Source organism: Emiliania huxleyi, assembly GCF_000372725.1.
Source record: "Emiliania huxleyi CCMP1516 unplaced genomic scaffold EMIHUscaffold_413, whole genome shotgun sequence".
NCBI classification, from domain to species: domain Eukaryota; phylum Haptophyta; order Isochrysidales; family Noelaerhabdaceae; genus Emiliania; species Emiliania huxleyi.
Window position 1 is genome coordinate 1 of NW_005198880.1, and position 21,503 is coordinate 21,503.

Below are 21,503 nucleotides of genomic sequence, written 5' to 3' on the forward strand. Positions count from 1 at the left end.
GCCACTCCCTCCCCTCCACCTCGAGACCTCGAGACGACCCGTGCCTCCCGCACTCGGAAGGGGCTGCCGCTGCAGCCGCTGCGGCTCTGTCCCGCTCTTGCCTTGCCGCGAGGCGAGGGGGACGCGAGGCCGTGCTCCCCCCCCCACCCTTCAGCCCCCCGACGGGTGCGCCAGCTCTCAGGAGACGCCAGGGCGGAGGCGTCCGCGCCGTCGCCGTCGCTGCTCGCGTCGCCGGCCTGGCGCACGAGTCGGGGGGCTGAAGGGTGGGGGGGGGAGCACGGCCTCGCGTCCCCCTCGCCTCGCGGCAAGGCAAGAGCGGGACAGAGCCGCAGCGGCTGCAGCGGCAGCCCCTTCCGAGTGCGGCAGGCACGGGTCGTCTCGAGGTCTCGAGGTGGAGGGGAGGGAGTGCCGCATCTAGGGCCGCGGGCCGCCGCCTCGCCGCGCCCCTCCGTCGGCGAGGCAGCGAGCAGCGCCACGTGCCCGCTCCACCCAACCAGCGCTAGCCGCTCTCCGCAGCCGCTCCCCCGCCCCGCCTACAAGCAAGTCTCAAAGAGCAGGTCTCGAAGAGCAAGTCTCTAGGAGCCAGGTGAACGATTCCTCTACGGCCTAGGAGCCAGGTGAACGATTCCTCGCTGCGGCGCAAGAGGAGGGCACCTTTGGCGAGTGGCTCGACGAGCTGCCGTTTGAGGTGGCTGCGGCAACCGCCCGGCTGCTCAAGCACCACGCGCGCTCCGGCACGTGGATCGAGATCACTCCCGGCAGCCCTAGCCAGGCCCCGCGCGCTGGCCGCGACCGCGACCGCGGCCCTCACTTGAGCCCGAATTGCCCATCGAGTCAGACGCGCCGGAACCGTCCGACTATAGCGACTAGCACACCTCTGTCACAAGAGTCCCCAGAAAGAAACCCGAGGAGTCACACAGTCCACGCCTGTGTCCTGTGTGATGCACGCCCTGTGAGCGGGGCGGGGTGCGCACTGTGCCTCTGTGTTCGTGCGTCGCCCATCTCTCCTGGAGATGTGGGCTTTATTCATTTACTAGCTGAGGGGCTCGCTAAACGCTCGCCGCTCCATGCTGTGCAACACCACCTCCTCACAAACGTCAGGGGCGCGGAGAGCGCAGTGCACTGCGGTGAGGCTGCGCAGCGGGGGCTCGCCCCCTGGGCACCGCTCAGCGGCGCGGGGGAGGGCGGTGGCGGGCGGCGGCGAGGCGCGAGGCGCCGGTGGCGGCGGTGGTGCGGGCGGCGGGATGACAGGGGAGGCGGCGGGATTGACAGGGGAGGCGGCGGCCACGAGCGGAGCGGCGGCGAGAGGGGGGGCGGCGGCGAGGCGCCGGCGAGCGAGGCGCCCGCGCCATCAGAGGGACGCGCCGCGAGATGGAGGGCGGCGGCAGCGGCGGCGGCGGCGGCGGCGAGAACGGCGGCACCGAGTTGTCTCGGCGAGCGGAGCGGCGGCGGGAGGAGGAGCAGGCGGCGCTCGCTCGCTGTTGACGGGAGCGCTGTTTTGAGCCTGGGATCCCATGCCACTGCGACCGGCGTGCCCGGGAACAGAGATCGCGCGCGCGCCGCCACTCACGACGCGCGCGCGATCTTCGCGGAGTCGGGTCCCAGAGGGAAGCGGTCTTCTCGGCCGACGTCCAGCGGCGCGCGAGGAAGCAGGCGCAGCGGAGGCGGCCGCGGGTCCCAGTAGCACCGGCTCGGCGCCGGGCGGTTTGCGCTGCCGCGAGCCGCGTCCTGGCTGAGCCTCGGCAGCGCGGCGCGGCGCGGCGCTCGCGCCTCTGCCGTGCCGAGAGCGGCATATACGTGTGTGCAGGTCCGCACTTCAGCTGGTCCGGCGCTTCGCGGGGTTACCCTTATATGAGCACTTGAGCACTGGATAGGGTCGATTCCGCATGGTACGGGACCCCTCGATCGTCTCGCCCTCCCTCACTGGTGTGTTCATCGGGGGGGGTCATAACAAACACGGTACAGGATCGAGGTGCACGCTGCCGAAGTAGTGTCGTCCCCCCTCTCCCCGACGGTGATGGCGGTGTGACCGATCGAGCTACAAGAGGAGCTTGTTCAGCAGGATCAGGGTGGGCCGAGCAGTTCCTCCTCAATGGGTGAGCATTCTTACTATTCTTGCATCTTGGTGAAATCCCCCTGCGCTCATTCCCGAGAGAGATTTTTAGCAATACCAAGTTTTGTTGTTCTCATTCCCTGCCCTCTCCCACCACACACTCCGTCAGAGCCCCCTCCCCTCTTGAGGAATTTTGACAATTAACCAGATGGATCAATGACAATCGATGGGCTTGCCCATCCCGGAGTGGTTCGACTCCACATAAATCCGAGACGGTGATGGGAGGGTCGTGTGGTGGTCTCAGGCCCAGTGAGGTAGTGCATCTGACTATCCCGGATCCTGCTGAACAAGCTCCTCTTGTAGCTCGATCGGTCACACCGCCATCGCCGTCGGGGAGAGGGGGGACGACACTGCTTTGGCAGCGTGCACCTCGATCCTTGGAGCACTTGGAGTGCAGTCATTGATCCTGTACCGTGTTTGTGTTATGACCCCCCCCCAATGAACACACCAGTGAGGGAGGGCGAGACGATCGAGGGGTCCCGTACCATGCGGAATCGACCCTATCCAGTGCTCATAGGTTAGGAGAGAAGAATTCCCAGCTCCCCCTTGTAATCAGCTCCCTGGGGCCGTACAGTTGGCCCCGGGGCTGCGGCCCCGTTGCGCAACCGCGGAGCGTCTCCGTGCCAGGTGTCGACCGAGGCAGGCCCGGCCATGGGTTGCTGCAACTCAAAGCTGCCGCCGCAGACCGCCTGCTATCATGACGGGTCGAATGAAACGCCTGAGACCGAAACGAGCGAAGTGATGAGCTCAGACGACGAGGCTGATGGAAGCCAGCTCGTGCTGACGCTGCTGAGCGCGTCCAACATGCCGCGCCTGGACCTCTTCTCGGCGAGCGACATTTACGCCGTCGCCTTCTTGCAGGTCGACGGCGAGCCGCGGCCGCCACGCGTTACCTGGCCAGTCAAGGCCGACGCCACGAATCCCGTTTGGAACTCGAGCCGCCTGCTCGGGTGTGCGGAGGAGGGCGCGGTGGTGGTGGTGGACTTTTATGACCACGACGAGAGCGCCGCATACGACGTCACCAAGCTGAGCGGCTCGCGGCCCGACTTTATCGGCCGCGCTGTCCTCCCAGTCGCAGATCTGCCGGTCGGCGGCGGCTCCGTGGAGGCCCTGCTCGAGCTGCCGCGCCGCTCGCTCTCCCTGTCGTCGTTGCGCCGCGCCTTGCAGCCCCCGGGACACCCGCCCGCCTGCACCCTCGCTCGCGTCGCGCCGAGCATGCTGCGGGGCCCGCGCCGCAAGGTGGTCTACTTGATACGGCACGGCGAGTTCTGGATCTCGTCGTCCGGCACTTGCGCCCCGTGCCCCGAGTACGAGATCCACCCCTGCCGCCCCTCCTTCTCGCTCAGCCACGCGCACAGCTTCTTCATCTCGCGGACGATGTTGGCCTGCGGGCCCGGCGGCGGCGGTGAGGAGGGGGGGGGCGAAAAGGCGGTCGAGGCGAAGGCCTCGCGCGACGATTCAAAGCGGGTGGCAACGGGCCGCCTAAGGAGCACGGTGCGGGCGGAGGGCGGGGCGAGGGCGCGGCGCCACCTTGGTCGGCTTTTCGTGGTAGTTGTCGCCGTCGGTGAGGAAGGTGACGTCGTAGCCTTGCTTGGGCAGCATGTCCACCATCGCAGCTTGGTCTCTCACACAGCCCGGCAGCGCCAGTTGGGTGCCGGGGTACGAGCAGCAGATGCACAGCGCCTTGCGCTCGGTCTTGCCGGCGCCCGTCTTGAGGTAGTTGAAGTTGGTGGTCGGGCCGGCGGCGCTCTGGTCGGTCATGGCTGCTGCGGCGTGGGCGGGCGAGGGTGAGGGAGGGCAGGGCAGGGTGGAGGGTGCGCGGCGGCGAGCACCTAGTCTACGCTCGAAATGTGGCGCTGACTCCTTACTTACTTGCGCAAAAGAATTCCGGGGCGCCGCGAACAGAGATAGGAAGAGGCAGACGACCAAGTGTGGGCGACGGCTCCTCCTCTCCTTAAAATCCCTGGTGTGGTGGCGGTCCTAAAAAGAAAGAAGACAAACCCGCGGGAGGGATGGCGTTCCCTCCTCCCCTCCCTCTTTTTTCTTTTCTTTTTCGCTTTTTTCTTCTTTCTCTCTTGTTACCCCCCAGCGCCCAGCCCGCGTAGCCGCGTAGTTAGTCGAGCGTAGGGCATCCCAAGCAACAAAGACCTCTACTCCACTACTGCTACTACTACTGCTGCTGCCTCTCGGCTATTGGGTCCTCGAATCGGAGGTGCCAGGCGCGGGCAAGTACTTAATCAGGACGACCAATCTGCAACGGTACCTCGCCCAAGGAGCTTGGGCCGCGGGATCTGGCCAGTGGGGTGTCTTCCCCGCGACGAAAGACCTCGCCTCAGCCCTATGTGCAGTCGCAGTCGGCGGCAATGGTGGCGAGTGGACCGACTGGATTCAATCGAACGCGTCGTTGCTTGGCATCACGGGGCCTGATGGCAGCACTGTCAACTGGAACAACCAGCTGCACAACGTGGATACTCCGTTTTGTGCGGCTTTGATCACTCCCTTTATTGGGATGCTGGTGGGAGCTGCGATGTTCAAGGATGGGGGATGGGCTTCCACAAACAAATTTGTGTGCAATGGTCTAGCCCTCAGTGATAGGATGACTTGTAAGCGCTACCTTCACAAGGGAGGCGGATGCGAAGGCTGGAACCTGCTTAACCCACTTTGCAAATCGGACTGGATCTCCAAGGACATGGTAAAAAGTGGCATCGGCTGCACGGACGCGCCGTCTGACGACGCACCAAACGAGGAGTGCATGAAAAGGTGCTACAAAAAGATTCCGGATGAAACGGCTCGCAGCAACAAGTGTCGCGAGCTCGAGAAGGCAAAGTGCTTTGAGAAGGGGCACGGAGACGGGCACGGGATACCTGGCCCGTGCGAGTCGGATTACTCGAACGCGGCCCTCAAGGAGAGTGGGTGCAACTGCGGCGTCGATGATACGGACGAAAAGTGTGAGGACGACCCCGGCGACAATAGTGGTGACAACGACGGTAAGAATGATGGCAACGATGATTCACACAGCAATGATGCAGACAACGGTTCAAACACCGGTAATGAGCACCCTGAACAGAGAGAGGTCGAGTCTTGCCGCGACCAAGAGCAGATGAACGGCCTCTTAGAGGAGCGTTTGAGCATCGTCGCTGAGAATGGCGACCACGATCTTCCCGTATCCGAGTGCGAGAGGCGGCAGCGCCGGCGCTTGGACGGCGAAGTCTGCAGGAGGGTTGACGAGGAGGCGGAAGAGGAGGTGGAGGAGGACCTGGAGGATGAGACGGAAGAGCTCGTCGACCTTGAGCTCGATAGCCTCGACGACGCGCTCACAGACAGCGTGAGCCAGCTACTGGACGGCACTGGCGAGATTGAGTTTGAAATGGCGCAGGAGGTCATCGGCGTTGAAATGGAGACGGTGGTTGACGTCACGGACGAGGCCGTTGCTGACGCAATGGCCTCCGCGGAAGCGGCCGCGTCGGAGGCGGCGGCTGACGTCGCGGCGGAGGTAACGGCCGACGTCGCGATCGACGCAAGTATCGCGGAAGTGGGTGCGGATGTCGGGCTCGAGGTTGCGCTGGACGCGTGCATCGCCATCTGCTGGATGTGAGCGTGCTGACCTTGGGCCGCTGCCTCCGCCTCCCAGCACGGACACACGGGCTGGGGCTGTAGGGAAGATGCTGTACCTGTACCTGAAGTAGCTCTAGATCTGCAGTGTGTGCCGGGGGGGTGTTGCAGCTATACTGCCAAATTCTGTGATATGTGGGTGTGTAGACTTGTGGTGACTTCGCAAGCCAAGACACAGGAAATTCCTAGATCCTACCAAACCATTGCTAGAGACACACAGAGCACGGACACGAGTGGGAACTGCTCCTTTTTAGATTTTGTATACCCATCTCCCCTCGATATCAAAATGTATCATTCCTGATCCTGTATATCTTGTCGGCGCCTGGGCCCGCGGGGCGGCGGGCGCGGGGCGTGCCCCTCGCGTGCTGCCTGCCGTGTTGCTGTTGGGCGGGGTGCCGGTGCGCGGTGTGGGACCGGGGGGCGGGCGGTCGGTTATATACTACAATATAGTCTTCTCTCAGAAAAAAAATTGCTTTTGAAGAAAAACGCCGTAACGGGCACGCAGAGTCTCCCCCCTCCATTCTCTCCCCCTTGGCGCTCCGTGTAACGCGTACCAGTGTAGGCTAGGTGTGCGGGGCGAATGAGTGATGAAGTTAGTGCCTTGGTGTCCGTTCCCCATGGTGGCTTCCCCTGGTCTCTAGCGACCATGAATGAGAGCTCTCACTCTCAGGGTACTCCCGCGTATCTCGGCTCCCTTATCCCCCCCCTCTTCCCTCCCCTTTCTCTCTCCGAGATGACCCGTGCGCTACGTGCCAAGGTTCGGTCCTCGGGGAGGGGGGATTGGCGGTGTGTCCTCGTGAGTTGTTTGTCGATGGACGCCCAACAGTTTTGTAAGTTTCGATTCCCCTCCTTAGCGCCCCGGGTAGAGCGTGGCCTCCCCTGGAGCCTGCCACGCCCGTTCTGTCTAAGCCCAGGGTTCAGCTTTCCAGTTGATCCTTATCGGACTGGTGAGTTCTCTCTCCCTGTCGGTGTGACGCCCCGGCAGTCATTGGCAGCGGTGCTACACACACCACGCCGTTTTTCGTTTGACGTTTCCAAGTAGGAACAAGAAATTTTGTCTCGTCATGATGTTTTTCTTTTTTTGCTTATGGCAGTAAAAAGAAACGGAACTACGGGCGACAGGCGCGGGCTCGGTCGATGTCCAATCCTTCGACTCACAACAACATGTACATGTAGCATGTGCATGTGCATGCACATGTTGCACGTGTACATGTGCATGTCATGTTCACTGCTGCGGTGTGTGCCTGGGAAGGCGCGGCGGCGGGATGGATTGAGAAGGTCTCAGAGAGACTGCAGGCGTGCAGAGGCGCGCGCTGCAGTGTCTCTGATTGGGCTGCTGGCGGTGTGAGCGCGAGACGGCGTGGTGAGGCGAGGGGCAGGCTGTTGTTGCGGGGTGCGGGCTGCATCGTTGAGCGCAGTGCGTGCACATGGTGCTGTATGCTGTGTGTGCAGGCAGGCTGGCAGTCTGTGCAGCAGAGAGCGGATGAGCGCGCGCGCGCGCGCGCGCGTGCGGGCGTGCGTGCGCGGCTTGCGTGGTGCAGGGCCTGCGTCGTACTCGCGGCGCGTCCTGGTACTGCCGCTTGTGAGATGCCAGAAGCAGTGTGCAGAGCCTGCACAGGGCGCAAAAAGGCGAGGTAGTGCTGGTGAGGTGTGCTGCGGCGCGCGCGTCGCGGCGGGAGTGGACGAGCGGCTGGATCTGGTAGTGCGAGGGGCGCGCAGCTGGTGCGGGCGGCGCGGGACGGCCATGGGGCGCCAGCACAGGGCTTGCGCCCATGACACAGGCTTCTGGGCGCTGCTCGTGTGTTTGCGTGCGCGCGGGGACGTACGCGCAGTTTTCACGCGGTGTGCGTGGAGAAGGGCATGAGGGGCGCCGGCCGCGCGCGGCTCGGCGTGTGCGAGTGCGTGTCGTGTGGTTTTCGGTGCCCTAAGGCGACTGACCAGTCTTGCTGCCATCGCGGAGCGAAGGCTTTAGAAGAAAGGCCGTCTTCTCTCTCAGATCCGCTTTCTTATGTGAGAACGTGAACGACGTCGCACATTGTGATTGACTGTACCCAAGTACGAAACGCGTACACCAAGGGAAAGCAGTCTCAAGCTCACATCAGAAACTGCCCGTCCGTGCGAAAGCCCAGCGACCACGAGGCCTCATCCTCCCGCGCCTCGTCCTGAGCCGCGCCCGCCGCTGCTCCGCGCGCCCCCCTCGCGCTCTCCCTCGGGCGCCGTCGCCTCCGTGTGGTGCGCCCACCGCGCCGGGAAGAAGAGCACGTCTCCCGGCCGCAGCTGCGCCTCGAGGCATGCGTCGCCGGCGGCGGCCAATTCCGCGTCGGCGGGCCGCGGCCCGGTGAGAGGGAGCTGCAGCCGCCTCGCGAGCGGGTGGTCGTCTGCATACGGCCGCAGCGCGCGCAGCAGGCCGGCCGGCCACAGCAGCATGCGCTTGGCGCCGCGCACCTGGCAGAGCGGGGCTCGTGCAGCGCAGAGCTGAAGGGGGGAGCGGCTCCGGCGGGCCAAATGCCTCACGGGGTCCAGATGGCAGGGTGGGGGGATGAAGGGCGGTGGATTGCCGGGTGGTAGGGCGGGGACTGCAGTATAGGCGTCAACGTGGGGAGCTTGTTGGTGAAAGGGGGGGGGGGGGGGGGCTCTTGCAAGCCGCCTGGCAGAGGTACGAGTCCTGCTCGTCAAAGTGGAGCGGCGAGAGCGTGCCCGGCGCAGACACCCACAGACGGCCGAGGACAGAGGCGTAGCCGCCCGGCGGAGCCTCGGGCAGGAAGCCAAAGTCCACGTCCGCCATCAGGGAGGGCGGTGCGAGCGCCTGCAGGCGAGGGAGCTGCAAGTACTGGACCCACAGCCCTGAGAGAAAGAGTGTAAGTGCGTGTGTGTGCGGTCTGAGTATCTTATGTGTTTGTGCGTGCGAGAGAGCGCCTGCAGGTATACGCGCTCCTCGTCGCCGTACAGCAGCGGCGGAGCTCCCCCACGACCGCGACGAAGCCGGTGGACAAACTCGGCGCCGCGCATGGAGAGGATGCGCGAGGGCGGCTCGAACTCGCCCGAGCGGACCAGCGGGTGCGACTCGCGGCAAAACATCACCGCAGGGCCCGGCGAGACACGCACCATGCCCCGCGCCAGCGAGCGGGCCAGTGAGGGCAGCGTCCACGAGCGCAGCGCCGCCCAGCGCCGCCCGACGCCGCGGAAGAGCACCTGGGCGCGTGGAGAGGGCGGTGAAGCGCAGGCGAAGAAGCGGGACAGGCGGAAGACAATCTTCAGAGAGGAGAAGGCACCGGAGCGTCTCCCGCGGCGACGGCCTCCCATGCGGCAGAGAGGCCCTCGGGGCGCGTGCAGTCGTACTCGCGCACGGATCCGGACGGACGCACCCAGAGCGGCTCGAGCGCAGCGGAGAGCAGCGGCGCGGGCTCCTCCTCCTCTTGCACCGGAAGAAGGTCTGCGCCCGAGGAAGCGGCCTCTGGAGGTACTCGGCCGTCGAGCGCAGCCCGAGTCTCGCTGTCGAGGTCGGCGGGGAGAAGGCCGTCGATGAGCGCCTCCTCCCACACGCGATACAGCACCGGACCGCTCACGCCCTCCGAGATGCAGGCCCTGAGCGCCTCGAGCTGCGTGTCTCGGCTGACTCGCTCGCCGCTGGCTCGTGTGATGGCGATTTCGGTCAACAACGCTCCCACATCGACGCGCGGCTGCGGCATGAGGCGTGAGAGCAGGCTTATGTGGATCAACATGGGGCGACTCCGGCAGTTGGCGTGGGGACTCGCGAACTCGACGCGGCCCGATCTCCCCTCGCGCTTGGCCTGGGTTCGGACTTTTTGTGGGGTATGGTATAGTTCGCCACCTCGAGACCATACCCCCCGCCTGCTGACAGACCCAGTCTCCCGGAGACCGGGGATGGGCGGTCAGGACCATACCCCCCCACCCTTTGGGCCGCGAGACTACCATACCATACCCCGCAAAAAGTTGGAACCCTGGAGGGCTTTGGCAAAAGAATTCTCGGAGGACTAACGATTTTGACCAGAAGAATTTTCGACGTGGATTTTGCCGGGCCTACACTCGGCACGGGACTGGCGGTGGCGCACTGGCACTAAAACAGGTATAACACAAAATAATTACGCACGCTCCTTCTCACAACGCGAGGCTGAGGCAACCAGAGCAGTGCGCTCCCCACTCCCGTTCCCCTGTGATCGCCCTGAGCCTGATCGTCCTTCCAAAATCCTGCTCGTGTACAGCTCATGTAGGTCGTGGGGACAGGCTCCAGGGCGCAGGGGCCTGTCCTCCACCCATCCCTCGTAGCTCGTTTAAGGATAATAAAACAACAATACGGTTCTCGGCCTCCACGCATCATCACAGCTCGCCCTTGAGCGGAGCAGCATCGAGCTCGAGCAGCCTGGTGAGCAGCTCGTCGCACTTGCCCCACGCGTTGAGGCCATCCTGCAGCGGCTTTGGGATGCCCTCGACGCCGTGGTAGGCGCCGAGCACCATGCCGATGGCCACCCCTCGCGACGCGTTGTCGCCGCCAACCATCGCGTTCGCCTTCGCCGCCGCCGCAAAGTCGTCGACGTACTTGAGGATGATGTACACCGACGACGGCAGTGTGCCTTCCGTTGGGCTCGCCTTGCCAACCTTGATCGGCTCCGTCTTGCCGACGTCCCACAGGCGCGCCATCGACGTCATCGCCAGGTCGTCGGCAAACTCCTCCTTGGACAGTGGCCGCAACGGATCGGTCGCCTCCTCAAACTTGCGGACGCCCTTCTCCACCTGCTTTTGTATCCAGCCGCCCATCTGCGACGCGGTCGCGTCGATAGCCGCTCGAGGAGTCGCGCCGTCTACGGCGACTTTGAAGGCCACGCGCGTGAAGAACTCGCCGCCCGCGAGCGCCTCTTCGTTGCGGTGTGTGAACATCATGACGCGCGCCGCCTTGGCAGCGCCATCCTCGTCTTCGAACGCGGCCACGGCAGCGGCGGATCGCATGGCCATTGCGTTAGACATCCCGCCCAGTGAGGAGTACGTCATGCCCGACTCGACCTGCTGAAGCGTCTGCTTGGTCTGGGAGCACCGCCATGCGCCCCAGGAAGGGCTCTTCAAGCGGCGCTGCCAGGCCGGGATCAAGCTCTTCAGATCAACCTGCCCGCCTCGCTCGCCGCGCGATGCCAGGTGCTCGAGCATCAGAATGTTGTACTCGCCGTAGTCGGTCTGGTCGCCCTTGCGCTGGCCCGGGTGATAGTTTCGCCGGCCCCACCCAACTCCGTGCGTCGTTCCGCCCATCTTCTCGCCGGGCGCCATGTACGTCTCGATCAACTTGCCTCCGTACGCCGCTTTTATCGTCGGTGCATCGTACTCGTAATGCGAGCCGAGGCAGAGTGCGTCCGCGACGAGGCTGCCGAAGAAGGCGCCGCGCATGCGTGACTCTTTCGAGGGCTGCTCCCGATCCACGGCGCCGGCGGTGGCGACACAGGCAACGGCGACGATCATGCGCATGTACACGCAAACAGAGGGAGAGAGAGCATCGTATGTGCTATTGTTGACAAATGTACCGGCGGCCGCTGTAAATTCGTCCGCTAAGGGTCGCGCTGCGTTTGCCGCCCGCCCAGCGGAGATTCGCCGAGATCCGCCGTGCCTTGAAAAATAACTTTAACTTCTTTTCGCCAGAGTTGTGCCACCGCACAACCCAAGGGAGGGATGGGAGGACGGCACGCCGCCACCACACGGGGATTTTAAGGAGAGGGGTCTGGTGCGCTAGCCTCCGCCTAGTCGGCACTGCATTTCTCGCTCACTCGGTGTTGGTCGACAGCGCTGTCCAACGTTTGGCGCTGAATGCGACAGCGCCAGGTCTCCTCATCCTTGTCGCACGACCAGGGCTCCTCCCAGAGCCCTTCCCACGCCCGCCGATACGCGGAAACGAGCGACGTTCACTTTGTCTCCATCCCGCCCGGCACGGCTCCTGGAGAGTGGTTTCGCGTGCTCTTGCCAGGGTACGAGCCGCCCCGCTGGCTCGACATGCAGATGCAGGAGGGTTACAGCGAAGAGGCGAGGCTCGAGGTGACCGTGCCCAAGCTGGGTCCGTCGGTCTACGCCACGCGCGCCCGCCGCGCCTTGCCGGCGCGCGTGTTCCGAACGTGCCTCACGCCGACATTTGCCGTGGCCTTCATCTGGTCGCTCGTCCTTGCGAACTGGGCCGTCGTCGTCTGCAACTACGCCTGCCGTTCCTTCCGCCCCGATGTGGAGGGATCTCCTGGCCAGCTCTCCCTCGGCATCGTCCTGCTCGGCCACGCCATCCTGCTGCTGCAGATCGTCTCGTTTTGGCAGCTGCAGGCGACGCACCCGGGAGCTCCGCCGCTCGTCTTTGGTGGCGGGCCGGGCTGCTCGCGCGTGTGTGCCCGCTCAGGGCTCCAGCAGCCCGAGCGGGCGATGTGGGCGACCAACGCTCGCGGGTGGCCCGTGGGCCAGGAGCCGGCGGCGAACCGCGCGCGAGTGTGCGTAGGTGAGCTCTGCGGGCGAGATGGTGCTCGGAGTCGATCACTACTGCTTCTGGGTCGGCTCGCCGGTGGGACTGCGCAACCGCAAGTGCTCTCCTCTCCCTCCGCCTCTGCTCCGTGTGGACAGAGCCCACGTAGTGAGCCCACTCGCCGCAGAGAGCTAGTGGACAGAGCTTGTGGACAGACAGGCGCCCGCTCACAAGCCGCGGCTGTCGGTTGTGGGCGACAGGTACTTCATCCTCTTCCTCGGCTACTCGGCCCTCCTCTGCCTGTACGGTCCGCGCCACGCCCTCGCGAGCCCGCCCTTCTGCTGCCCCCTCTGCGTCCTTCCTTGCCCGCCCATTCGGCTCGGTGACACCGAGGCGCGGCAAGCCACTCCTGACACCGCGCACAAAAGCGGCGGCGGATGAGGCCGGGGGCGGAGAGCGGCCGCGGGGGGCTCGACCCACCTCCCCTCTCGCCCTCGTGCACGGTTCGACCCTCCCTCTCGCCCTGCTGCAGGCGCGTTCGCCCTCGGCCATGAGGTCTTCAACGGGCTGTCCGCGCGCGGCGACGCCTCCCCAGATGCGGAAGACGGACCCTGCTGCACCTCCGACTCACACCCTCCAGTCTGCACATGCGCGTACCACCGCAGTCGCCCCCTCTTCCATCGCCACCCCCCTCGCGACGTAGCTTTCCTCATCGCCACCTCCGCCGCCGCGACCACCCGTCCCCCCCACTCCAGCCCCCCACTCCAGGCAACGCCTTCCTCGACGGGCTCGAGAAGCGGGGCATGCCATCCCTGCTCGCGGCGGCGGCGGACGACGACGAGAGGAGCGCACTGCGCATCGCCCAGTTCTTCGCCACCATGTCGTTGCACGCGCCAGAGTCACACCAGCTCGGATCGGCTCTGGTGCTTGCCTCACCTGCCTCGCTTCCCCCCCCCCCCCCTTTTCCCTCTCGAGGACTTCCCACTGCCCCCCCCCCCCCCCCTCCTTCCTCCACTCTCCCCGCCAACCCTCCCTCCATTGCGGCCCGCTCCCGTCCCCCGCGCCCGCTCCCCCAGCTCCCTCCCGCGGCGCCACCCCGCCCCCACCCGCCGCCCTCGAGGTTCCGTCCTTCTCCGGCCCCTTCCTCGTCTCGCTCGTCCTCGCAGCGTCGACCGCAGAGCGGCTCCACGCGGCGGCCGCCGTGACCTGCTTCCTGCTCGACGTGCCCGTCGGCTGCCTCCTCTTCATGTTTTGGTCGTGGCACTCCTTGCTCGCGCTCCGCAACCGGACGACCCTCGACACAAAGTCGAGCAGGTATGACGTCGGGCCGCGCCGCAACCTCGAGCAGGTCTTCGGGCGGAGGCTGCTGCTCTGGCCGATCCCGATCAGAGGGGACGGGCCGAGCGTCGACGGGCTGCATTGGCCGCTCAACCCAGCCTGCAAGGACGAGGACGTGGCGCCGTGACGGCGGAGCAGTTGCGGCACAGAGACGAGATTAGAGTCGAGCTGCGTCGCGTGTGTAGATTCAAGTGTGTCGGAGCGAGACCCGTGTGTCAAAAGTGACTCGTTGTTTTATTTTAATCACCCCGTTTTTGCCCATTTTCGGTCATCCGTCAAAATATCTGAAGATCCTTCTATAGGATTCTCCCCAAACCTTGCTCAGCTGATCCAGCCTGGGGGGAAGGCCAGCCCTGGGCAAAGAAACCAGCACCTCATCGGGCTTCCCTGAGCGTCACAGCTCGGTGATCGCGCCGGCCGGACACCACTGTAACGTCCGTTCCGGGCATTTGAACGCGACCTTCGGGGGCAAAGACATGGGCTCTATGGCTCAGACTGGACTCCTCTTGGTCCCTTCTGATGCCCTAGGCCACACCTGGGCCTTACCTGGGGCGCTAGGGGGCGGGCGGGGTTTGCCCCCCGAAATCCCTTGAGTTGTCTGTTTTCTTTCTTTTCTTTCCTCGGAGACCCGTGTTTATTTTAAGGCCCTTTCCCTGCGAACGCGCACCCCCCTCCTTAGGGGTTTGCCCGTACGGCCCGATGCCGATCATCCGGCCCGCTGGGTGCGCTTCTTAGCTCCCCGGCCCTGGATGTGAGGTTAATGACTGCACTCTCCAAGTGCTCCAAGTGCGCGGGCGCACAGGACTGGCGCGCACTGGCACTAGATCTAACACAGGTACGCCACGGGAGCCGCGTAAGCGACTCCTGCGAGGACGGCGAGGCACTTAGCTCCGAGTAGAGGGGGCGTTTCATGTCCTCTGAGATTGTGTGGCGTGCCGGTGGGGCAGTTGTGATCGATCGGTGACGAAGGCCCGGCGAGAGGGTCTGAGCGAATGGTTGGGTAGTAGGGCTAGAGGGTCGCTCTACACTTAGCCTCTGCAGCGAGCGAGCGCTCAACTTAGCCCCCGCACGGAGCCGGGCTCGGACTTAGACCCCCATGGTCGGGGGCCATGAACTTAGACGACATAAGGCCAACTCCGGGTAAAACCAAGATATACCTGAAAAGCTTTCAGGTTTACCCGAAAAATATACTCCGACACATCGAAAGTGGGAGCGAAAACTCAGCCTTGAGTTCTCAGCGCCCTCACGGCCCGCCGATGGCAAACCCGACTCCCTCCATCCGTGTGGCGCCGCCCGATGGTGCCGGGAACCCTATTCCGGAGCGATTTCCCCTAGGGTTAGCGCCGGGAAAGCCGGGCCCCTTAGCTCCGGCTAGGGCTGCGGGGCCTCCGAAGCCGACCCGAGGAAGGGCCGACTTAAGGGTTAGTATAGCGGGCCGATAAGGCCGCCCACACCCGCGAGGATGGCTGTGTGTTTGCCTCCCCGACTCGGACGGCCGCCTCAGAGGGCGGGAGTGCTTCCTATCGCCCTCTCACCCGCGGGAGATGGCCGAGTCCACGGAGCCGCACGCTGCCTCTCCTTCGACGCAAGGCTCCGACTTCTATAGAGAAAACCCCATCTGCACCAGCGTTTTAAAGTGAAATCGTCAAGAGAAATCGATGCACCGGGCTGGGCTTTGGGGTAGGCAGCCACCTTTTTGAAGGTGAGGCGTATCTGCCGACCTGTGAAGACGCTTTACTTGCGAGCAGTGCGTGGACCAGATGGCGCGAGGGCACCGCAACATGGCTAAGGAGGCAGGGAAGCTTCTGCTCCGAGACGGCCGCTCAGGACCGCAAAATGGTGTTCCTGAAGGTTGTGTTAGTCGGGCTGGCCAGTCCCCGGGGCCTGACGGTCCAATGTTTCCCTCAAGAGTACTTCTCCCCTACCCCACCCTTCCACTTTAGATGTGTCGGACCATGCGGGGCGCGCGCACTAAGACAGTGATGGTAGCTCACCTAACCCGTCGCACCAGGGCTCCAATTCCATCTCTCGCTCGCGGATCTCGATCCTACCGTGCCAGTACGGCGGTCTGGGCACGAAATTATTCCTCCCCCAGCGGTTCATGAAGATATAGAAGAAGAAACCGGTGTCGCCAGTGTGAACAGCGACTTTTGAGAGCTCACAGCTGCTGCCGAGCTCTGTGTCCCCTGAGCTCAGAGAGCCGCCCTCTGCGCGCGGGGCCTGGCGCACGCGATCCGGGCCATGCCGTTTAGCCGCCCCTTTGCCTGCCAGACGACCAGCGCCCGCTGCCAGCGCAGCTGGTGTGGTGTCTTGATTTGGGCCGCGTGCGGCGAGGCGGCTCGCGCCGCCCGACAAAGCTAAACCTGCCTGCCACACCGGCTTCTCTCGCCTCTCCAAGGGCGGCACCGCGTAGCACTGACTCACACACGCCCCTCCTCCGCGCGCGGGCGCGCGGCGCAGCCGCAGGCCGCTGCGGCGGTTCTGCTCCGCCCTTGCGCCGCGGCCTCATCGCCGCTGCCGCCGCCGACTCGGACAGAGGCACCACCGGCCAAAAATACGTGCCATCCAGGCCGTCGCGGCGGCGCCCCGAGTAGGTTCGGGTACGGGATGCTCACAACCCGCGCGATGGAGCGCGGGTCGGCCTTCAAAGGCGTCCGTAGGTGGCGGAGGACCGCGCTACTTTCGCCGATCATGCCGGTCGCGTCCAAGGTATCGGCACCGCCAAACGGACCTTACCGGCTCTCTTAACGGTCCACACACGACTCCCCGGCGCGTCCCCCAGTAGGCGCTCGTGCGGGCTGCTCACACGCCGCGCGAGGGCGCGCGGCTCGGCCGTGAAAGGCGTCGGTAGGCAGCGGAGGTCCGCGCTACTTTCGCCGATCATGCCGGTCGCGTCCAAGGTATCGGCACCGCCAAACGGACCTTCCCGGCTCTCTTAACGGTCCACACACGACTCCCCGGCGCGTCCCCGAGCAGACGCGCGTGCCTGCGGCTCACACGCCGCGCGAGGGCGCGCGGCTCGGCCGTGGAAGGCGTCGGTAGGCAGCGGAGGACCGCGCTACTTTCGCCGATCATGCCGGTCGCGTCCAAGGTATCGGCACCGTCAAACGGACCTTCCCGGCTCTCTTAACGGTCCACACACGACTCCCCGGCGCGTCCCCGAGCAGGCGCGCGTGCCTGCGGCTCACAACCCGCGCGAGAGCGCGCGGCTCGGCCTTCGAAGGCGTTGGGAGGCAGCGGCCGAGCCCGCCTTCACCGTGACGCCGTTCAAGTGCCTACGGCGGTAGGCGGATCACCGCACTTCTCCCCGGCGAGATGAGGCCCTCCGCGCTAGAGGAGAGGCGGATCAGACTAGGAGGAGCGGCGGAGGCCATCAAGCTTGTCTCGAGTAGCCCTCGCGCGCGCGCAATCGCGTGGCGGCGGTAGACCGATTTTCGCCACCGAGACGAACACCGACTCAAAGGGTAGCCGTGACAACTTCGTGTGTATAGCGGCTGATACGCTTATTCATACCAATTCTTTGCACCTGCCGCTGCGGCGTGCCTCCGCCTCATCGCCCTCTCTGCGCTAGATCTGCTGACTAGCCCGAGAACGGGCAGAACGGGCCGTCCTCGCAACATACCTGGACGCGTCCCGACCAACGTTTGCCGCGCACGACGCCATATCGCCTTCGCCCAGGGCCAGTGCGCTACTTGCGGCGCGCAACGCCTGCTCAAGTACGCGCAACGTACCATATGCTGCCGCTATGCGTGCCTTAAGGCGGCTGCGGCGAAGCGGCGGGCGCGGCATGCCGATGGCAGTGCGGACGATGCGGTTGCGATGTGTTCTGCTTCAAGATCGTGGCGGTGCTTGGCATGCACTTCTGCGATCCCAATATCAGCTCATCGCAACGAAGCAGCGCAACAAGCTGGCTGCTGTCAACAAGGCCCTATGCTACCTCACGCGCGGATCGTTCAAAGAGGACCAGCATACACAGGCTTCTCTGACATGCGTTTGTTTGAGCTTGAGGCTATTTGTGAGAACTGTTTGGCGAAGAAGTCGCCGAAGATTGCGCTCAAGAAGCAGCAACGAGAATCGGAAGAGGAGGATGCTGAGGCGGCGATTGCTGAGCATGAGAAGGATCGATCGCCCGCCGCAGGCGAAGAAAATTTGGGGGTTGCGCCGTATCGTTTGTACGTTGATCACGGTGGGAGCCTCTTGGCCCCAGGCCGTCCACGGCCGACTTAGCCGATGTAAGAGGCTCCCGCTGATCTTAGACCGCGCAAGCACTCCAGCGTGGCTAGCCACACTTAGACCCGTTAGGCCTCCAGGCTCAGAACTTAGACTACTACCCAGCCCAACCAGTTCTGAGCGTCGCCCTTCAACTGCCGACCACGAGGGCCGGAAAATACAGAGCAAGACTTACCTAATAAACTCACGGTCACGACACAGCGTCTTTGTGTGGCACAAGAGACGAGAAGCACGACGTCGGGCGATTGCGAGGCCTCACCCAACAATTAAAGGAGCGCTTATGGACATTGCTGGGCGTATGTATATCGACGGGGCGAGGGAGGGGCGGCGGCGGCGAGTGACAGAGGGTAGGCGCATCGGGGTAGCGAGCGCCGCGCGCCGCCGCATGGAGGTGTGCTGCTGCATGACGCGCCGCGTCTCAAATCTTGATTTGGCGGGGCGGGTTCGGCATCCTGCCCGCCGTGCAGCTCGCGTACAGGTAGACGCAGTAGTTGACCTTGAAGAAGACGCCGATGGCGAGGATGGCGATCAGGTCGGTAAGGACGGTGTTCTCGCTCGAGATCGCGTCGTAGGTCTTGGAGAGCGAGTCGAGGATCTGCGGCCCCGTCTCGCCATAGCAGGAGAGGCCGAAGGGGTCCTCTTCGGTCGAGGGGCAGTAGAAGCCCTCGTCCGGGCAGTAGGAGACGGCGCCGGCGCCGGTGCTGTTGCAGGCTAGCGTCCCCTCGTAGGGCGGCGACGAGGCCATGATCGAGTACGCGGTGGCGCCGAAGAACCACTTCATCGGCAGGCAGTAGTAGAGGAGGCGGAGCGGCCAGATGACGTCGCGGCCGCGGAAGACGAGGCCCGAGAAGAGGGCCGAGATGAACCAGACGTTGAGGTACTTGAGCATCCCGACCAGCGGGTTGGCGCTCAGCGAGAAGAACTGCGCGATGCACTCAAACGCCCAGCAGTGCGCGGAGAAGAGGGCGAGCGTCGTCAGGAAGGTGTGCCACGGCCAGCCGAGGATGAGGTAGGTGGGCAGCATCGCGCAGAGCCCAAAGGCGAACATCATCGGCAGCTGCAGCAGGCCGTTTGCGAGCGCGTACGCCATCGGGCCGTACATGCCGTCCTTGACCTCCTTCTTCACCGTCACAAACTCGGCGTTGAGCGCGTAGACGGCGATGACGGGGAAGGCCACCGGCACGCAGACGAACCAAAAGACGTAGAAGGCCTTTTGCATGATCTGCACCTGCGTGAGCTGGCGCGACTCGAGGTAGACGACGCAGAAGAAGACGGTCACCGCAAAGATGACCACCATCCTCGCCGTGTACAGCATCGGCTCTCGCACTGTCAGGACCGCGTGCCGCTTGAACAGCAGCAGCACCTGCCCCACGAAGCCGGACACGGCGCCGCGCTCGCCGAGCTGCTGCGGCTCGCGCAGGAAGACCGGGGGCGCGTGCTTCGGCCACGCGTCGAGCACCTCGAGCACCGACGCCTTGGACGTGAAGTCCGCGTTGACGACGTCGAGCGCGTACTCGGCCGGGTTGGCGTTGGCGGGAAGCTCCCGGCCCACGCCCTTCAGGTGCTGCGCCAGCTGCGCCGCGGGGCCAAAGTAGGCGATGTGGCCGCCCGACAGGATCAGCGTGTCGTCGAAGCCCTCGAAGACCGACGCGGACGGCTGGTGGATCGTGCACACGATGGCGATGTTTGCCTGCATCGCGATCTCCTTCATAAATTTCATGATCTTGGCGGAGGCGGCCGAGTCGAGGCCCGAGGTGGGCTCGTCGAGGAAGATGACGGATGGCCGCTTCGCCAGCGCGATCGCGAGCGACAGGCGCCGCTTCTGCCCGCCCGACAGCCCGCGGAAGAACATGTTGCCCGCCTTGGTGTGCTGGCAGCTCATCAGACCGGTCGAGTCGAGCAGGTCGTCGATCGCGGTCTCGCGCTCCTTGGCGGAGAGCGAGGGGCGGTACAGGTCGATGGCCATGCGCAGGTGCTCGCGGCACGTGAGGAAGGTCCAGAGGAGGTCCTGCTGCGTCACGTACGCGCAGTGCTGCGCGTAGAGCGCCGGAGTGAGCGGGTGGCCGTTGAGCGTCAGGTATCCCGTGGCGTTGCCCTTGCCGGTGAGCAGGGTGAGCATGTTGAGCATGGTGGTCTTGCCCGCGCCCGACGGCCCCATCACGGCGAGCACCCGTCCGCCTGGCACATTCGCAGACACGTTGTCCACCAGCTTCCGCTCCTTCCTCTCAATCCCACGCAGCTTTGCGAGCGGCGGGAGCGGCTTCCCCGCCTTAGTGACCTGGATGGTGTAGGAGCAATTGATGAAGGCGAGCTCAGTGGTATCGTCGCCAACGAGCATCGTCGCCATGCGCGGGCCACGGCGCGAGAGCCGAGAGGCCCTGGCCATGGAGTACCGGATCGCCGCTCGGATGGCGCCGACCCGAGGAGAGCCGGGCGTGTTGCCCTCGGTGCTGGCGCGGGTGACGCGCGCGAGCGGAGTCTGGCGTCCTCCGCCGGCCTCCTCGTCCGCGCCCTCGAGCGCGGCTGAGCTCGACTCGGCCGGCATTGGGCGTCGGCGTGCGCCCTTAGCGCAGCAAGGTGGACTCCTGGTCGGCCGTCGCCCGCGCCGCGATTTTCTTTTCCATTTCGATGTTCGATTTGGCCCTTGGGCGTTCTCTCCTCAGTCCCGTACCCGGTGTCGTGCGAGAGAGGGCGCTCAAATTTCCTGTTGTGCGAGAGTGCAGCGACGGAGTTTTGTTGAATTCGTTGAATCTAGGTAAAGCGTTTCCTTGCTGTTCCTTGCTCAACCTTTTTCTTACCGTCCGAAAAGAAGAAAGACTACTAGTCATCAGTCGGCCGACTCTGCCAGCACTGCTCTCAAGGACACGAGCATCTGGCCTCATGCCACGCCCCGCGGACCCGTACCCAATTAATGCGGAGCCGCAGAAGCGCGTCGCCGTCATCGGCTCCGGCATCGCCGGCCTCACCGCGGCGCACCTTCTCTCGCGGCGCTACCACGTGACGCTCATCGAGCGCGAGGAGGTGCTAGGCATGGATGCGCACTCAAAGACGTCGCACAACGCGCGGATGGACATTCCGCTGCGTGTCTTCTCCGAGAGCTACTACCCAAACCTCTGCCGCCTTTACCGCTCGATCGGCGTCGCGTTCGGCACGGCAGACTACTCGTTCAGCCTCGTCGACGACTGCCGCGGCGGAGGCGCCTACTTTCGGTATGTCAACCTGCTCGTCCGCGGCCTCGCGCTGCCGCTCCCTTCGCCCACGCTGCTCCTCGCGCCGCAGCGCCTCCCGCGCTACCTCCGGCTCGCGTACCAGTTTGGCCGCTTCCTCCGCAGCTCTCCGGCGCAGGCGGCTGCTCAAGCCCTGGCCGCTCCTCCCTCGCTGCTCCTCCCTCCCTGCTCTTCGCCTCCCCGCCCGATGTCCCCCCTCACTCCCCGCCTCCTGCCTCCCGCCCCGCCCCCTCCCGACTGCGCCGCGCCGTCCCGCTGCCCCTCCCAGGTCGCCCTCCCAGGCATGGGCGACCTCTGCCTCGAGGACTTCCTAGCGGCAAACGGCTACGCGCAGGCCCTCGGACCCTCTGCCACCTGCGCCTGGGCCTGTCCACGACAGCCCCTGCCCTTCATCCACTCATTACTGAGTCCGACTACGCGGTTTACCGCGCTCGCAAGACCGCTTGGTGCTGCAGCTCAAACAAAATTAGCCCGGGCTGGCCTCACCAGACCCACATATGGTGTACATGGACTGCCGGACGATCTCGACTGCATCAGCGCTAAC

The 21,503-nt window shown here is 64.8% G+C and overlaps 6 protein-coding genes across 6 annotated transcripts in view; 2 read left to right on the top strand and 4 right to left on the bottom strand.

The window, feature by feature from the left end:
• Nucleotides 1-2,997: 2,997 nt before the first annotated feature.
• On the bottom strand, nucleotides 2,998-3,973 carry EMIHUDRAFT_445235 (hypothetical protein). The gene is made up of 3 exons (XM_005769616.1): nucleotides 3,946-3,973; nucleotides 3,644-3,879; nucleotides 2,998-3,498 (listed from the first exon to the last, which is right to left on the bottom strand). The coding sequence occupies exons 2-3, from the start codon at nucleotides 3,872-3,874 to the stop codon at nucleotides 3,358-3,360; spliced, it is 372 nt and encodes a 123-aa protein (XP_005769673.1). The 5' UTR covers nucleotides 3,875-3,879; nucleotides 3,946-3,973; the 3' UTR covers nucleotides 2,998-3,357.
• A 3,894-nt stretch (nucleotides 3,974-7,867) lies between these two features.
• On the bottom strand, nucleotides 7,868-9,447 carry EMIHUDRAFT_118624 (hypothetical protein; the record flags this gene model as incomplete). Its single annotated transcript, XM_005769617.1, has 4 exons — nucleotides 7,868-8,170; nucleotides 8,436-8,569; nucleotides 8,698-8,917; nucleotides 8,998-9,447. The coding sequence occupies 4 exons, from the start codon at nucleotides 9,445-9,447 to the stop codon at nucleotides 7,868-7,870; spliced, it is 1,107 nt and encodes a 368-aa protein (XP_005769674.1).
• Nucleotides 9,448-10,063: 616 nt separating this feature from the next.
• Nucleotides 10,064-11,197, bottom strand: EMIHUDRAFT_118625 (hypothetical protein; the record flags this gene model as incomplete). Its single annotated transcript, XM_005769618.1, has 1 exon — nucleotides 10,064-11,197. One exon carries the CDS (start codon nucleotides 11,195-11,197, stop codon nucleotides 10,064-10,066), a length of 1,134 nt encoding a protein of 377 aa, XP_005769675.1.
• Nucleotides 11,198-11,503: 306 nt separating this feature from the next.
• On the top strand, nucleotides 11,504-13,738 carry EMIHUDRAFT_445237 (hypothetical protein). Its single transcript, XM_005769619.1, has 6 exons — nucleotides 11,504-12,133; nucleotides 12,201-12,283; nucleotides 12,425-12,471; nucleotides 12,697-12,744; nucleotides 12,933-13,087; nucleotides 13,285-13,738. The coding sequence occupies exons 1-6, from the start codon at nucleotides 11,534-11,536 to the stop codon at nucleotides 13,627-13,629; spliced, it is 1,278 nt and encodes a 425-aa protein (XP_005769676.1). The 5' UTR covers nucleotides 11,504-11,533; the 3' UTR covers nucleotides 13,630-13,738.
• Nucleotides 13,739-15,338: 1,600 nt separating this feature from the next.
• EMIHUDRAFT_459007 (hypothetical protein) lies at nucleotides 15,339-17,033 on the top strand (the record flags this gene model as incomplete). Its single annotated transcript, XM_005769620.1, has 8 exons — nucleotides 15,339-15,353; nucleotides 15,514-15,568; nucleotides 15,774-15,802; nucleotides 16,041-16,096; nucleotides 16,172-16,211; nucleotides 16,288-16,402; nucleotides 16,479-16,593; nucleotides 16,670-17,033. The coding sequence occupies 6 exons, from the start codon at nucleotides 15,339-15,341 to the stop codon at nucleotides 16,351-16,353; spliced, it is 261 nt and encodes an 86-aa protein (XP_005769677.1). The 3' UTR covers nucleotides 16,354-16,402; nucleotides 16,479-16,593; nucleotides 16,670-17,033.
• An 830-nt stretch (nucleotides 17,034-17,863) lies between these two features.
• Nucleotides 17,864-21,503, bottom strand: part of EMIHUDRAFT_470304 (hypothetical protein) — a gene marked incomplete at its 5' end in the record, with an annotated part of 7,611 nt that continues 3,971 nt past the window's right edge. The window contains one exon of the mRNA XM_005769621.1: nucleotides 17,864-20,295. Coding sequence (XP_005769678.1) covers nucleotides 18,151-20,295 — 2,145 coding nt within the window. The 3' untranslated portion in view covers nucleotides 17,864-18,150. The remainder of the gene's footprint in view (nucleotides 20,296-21,503) is intronic.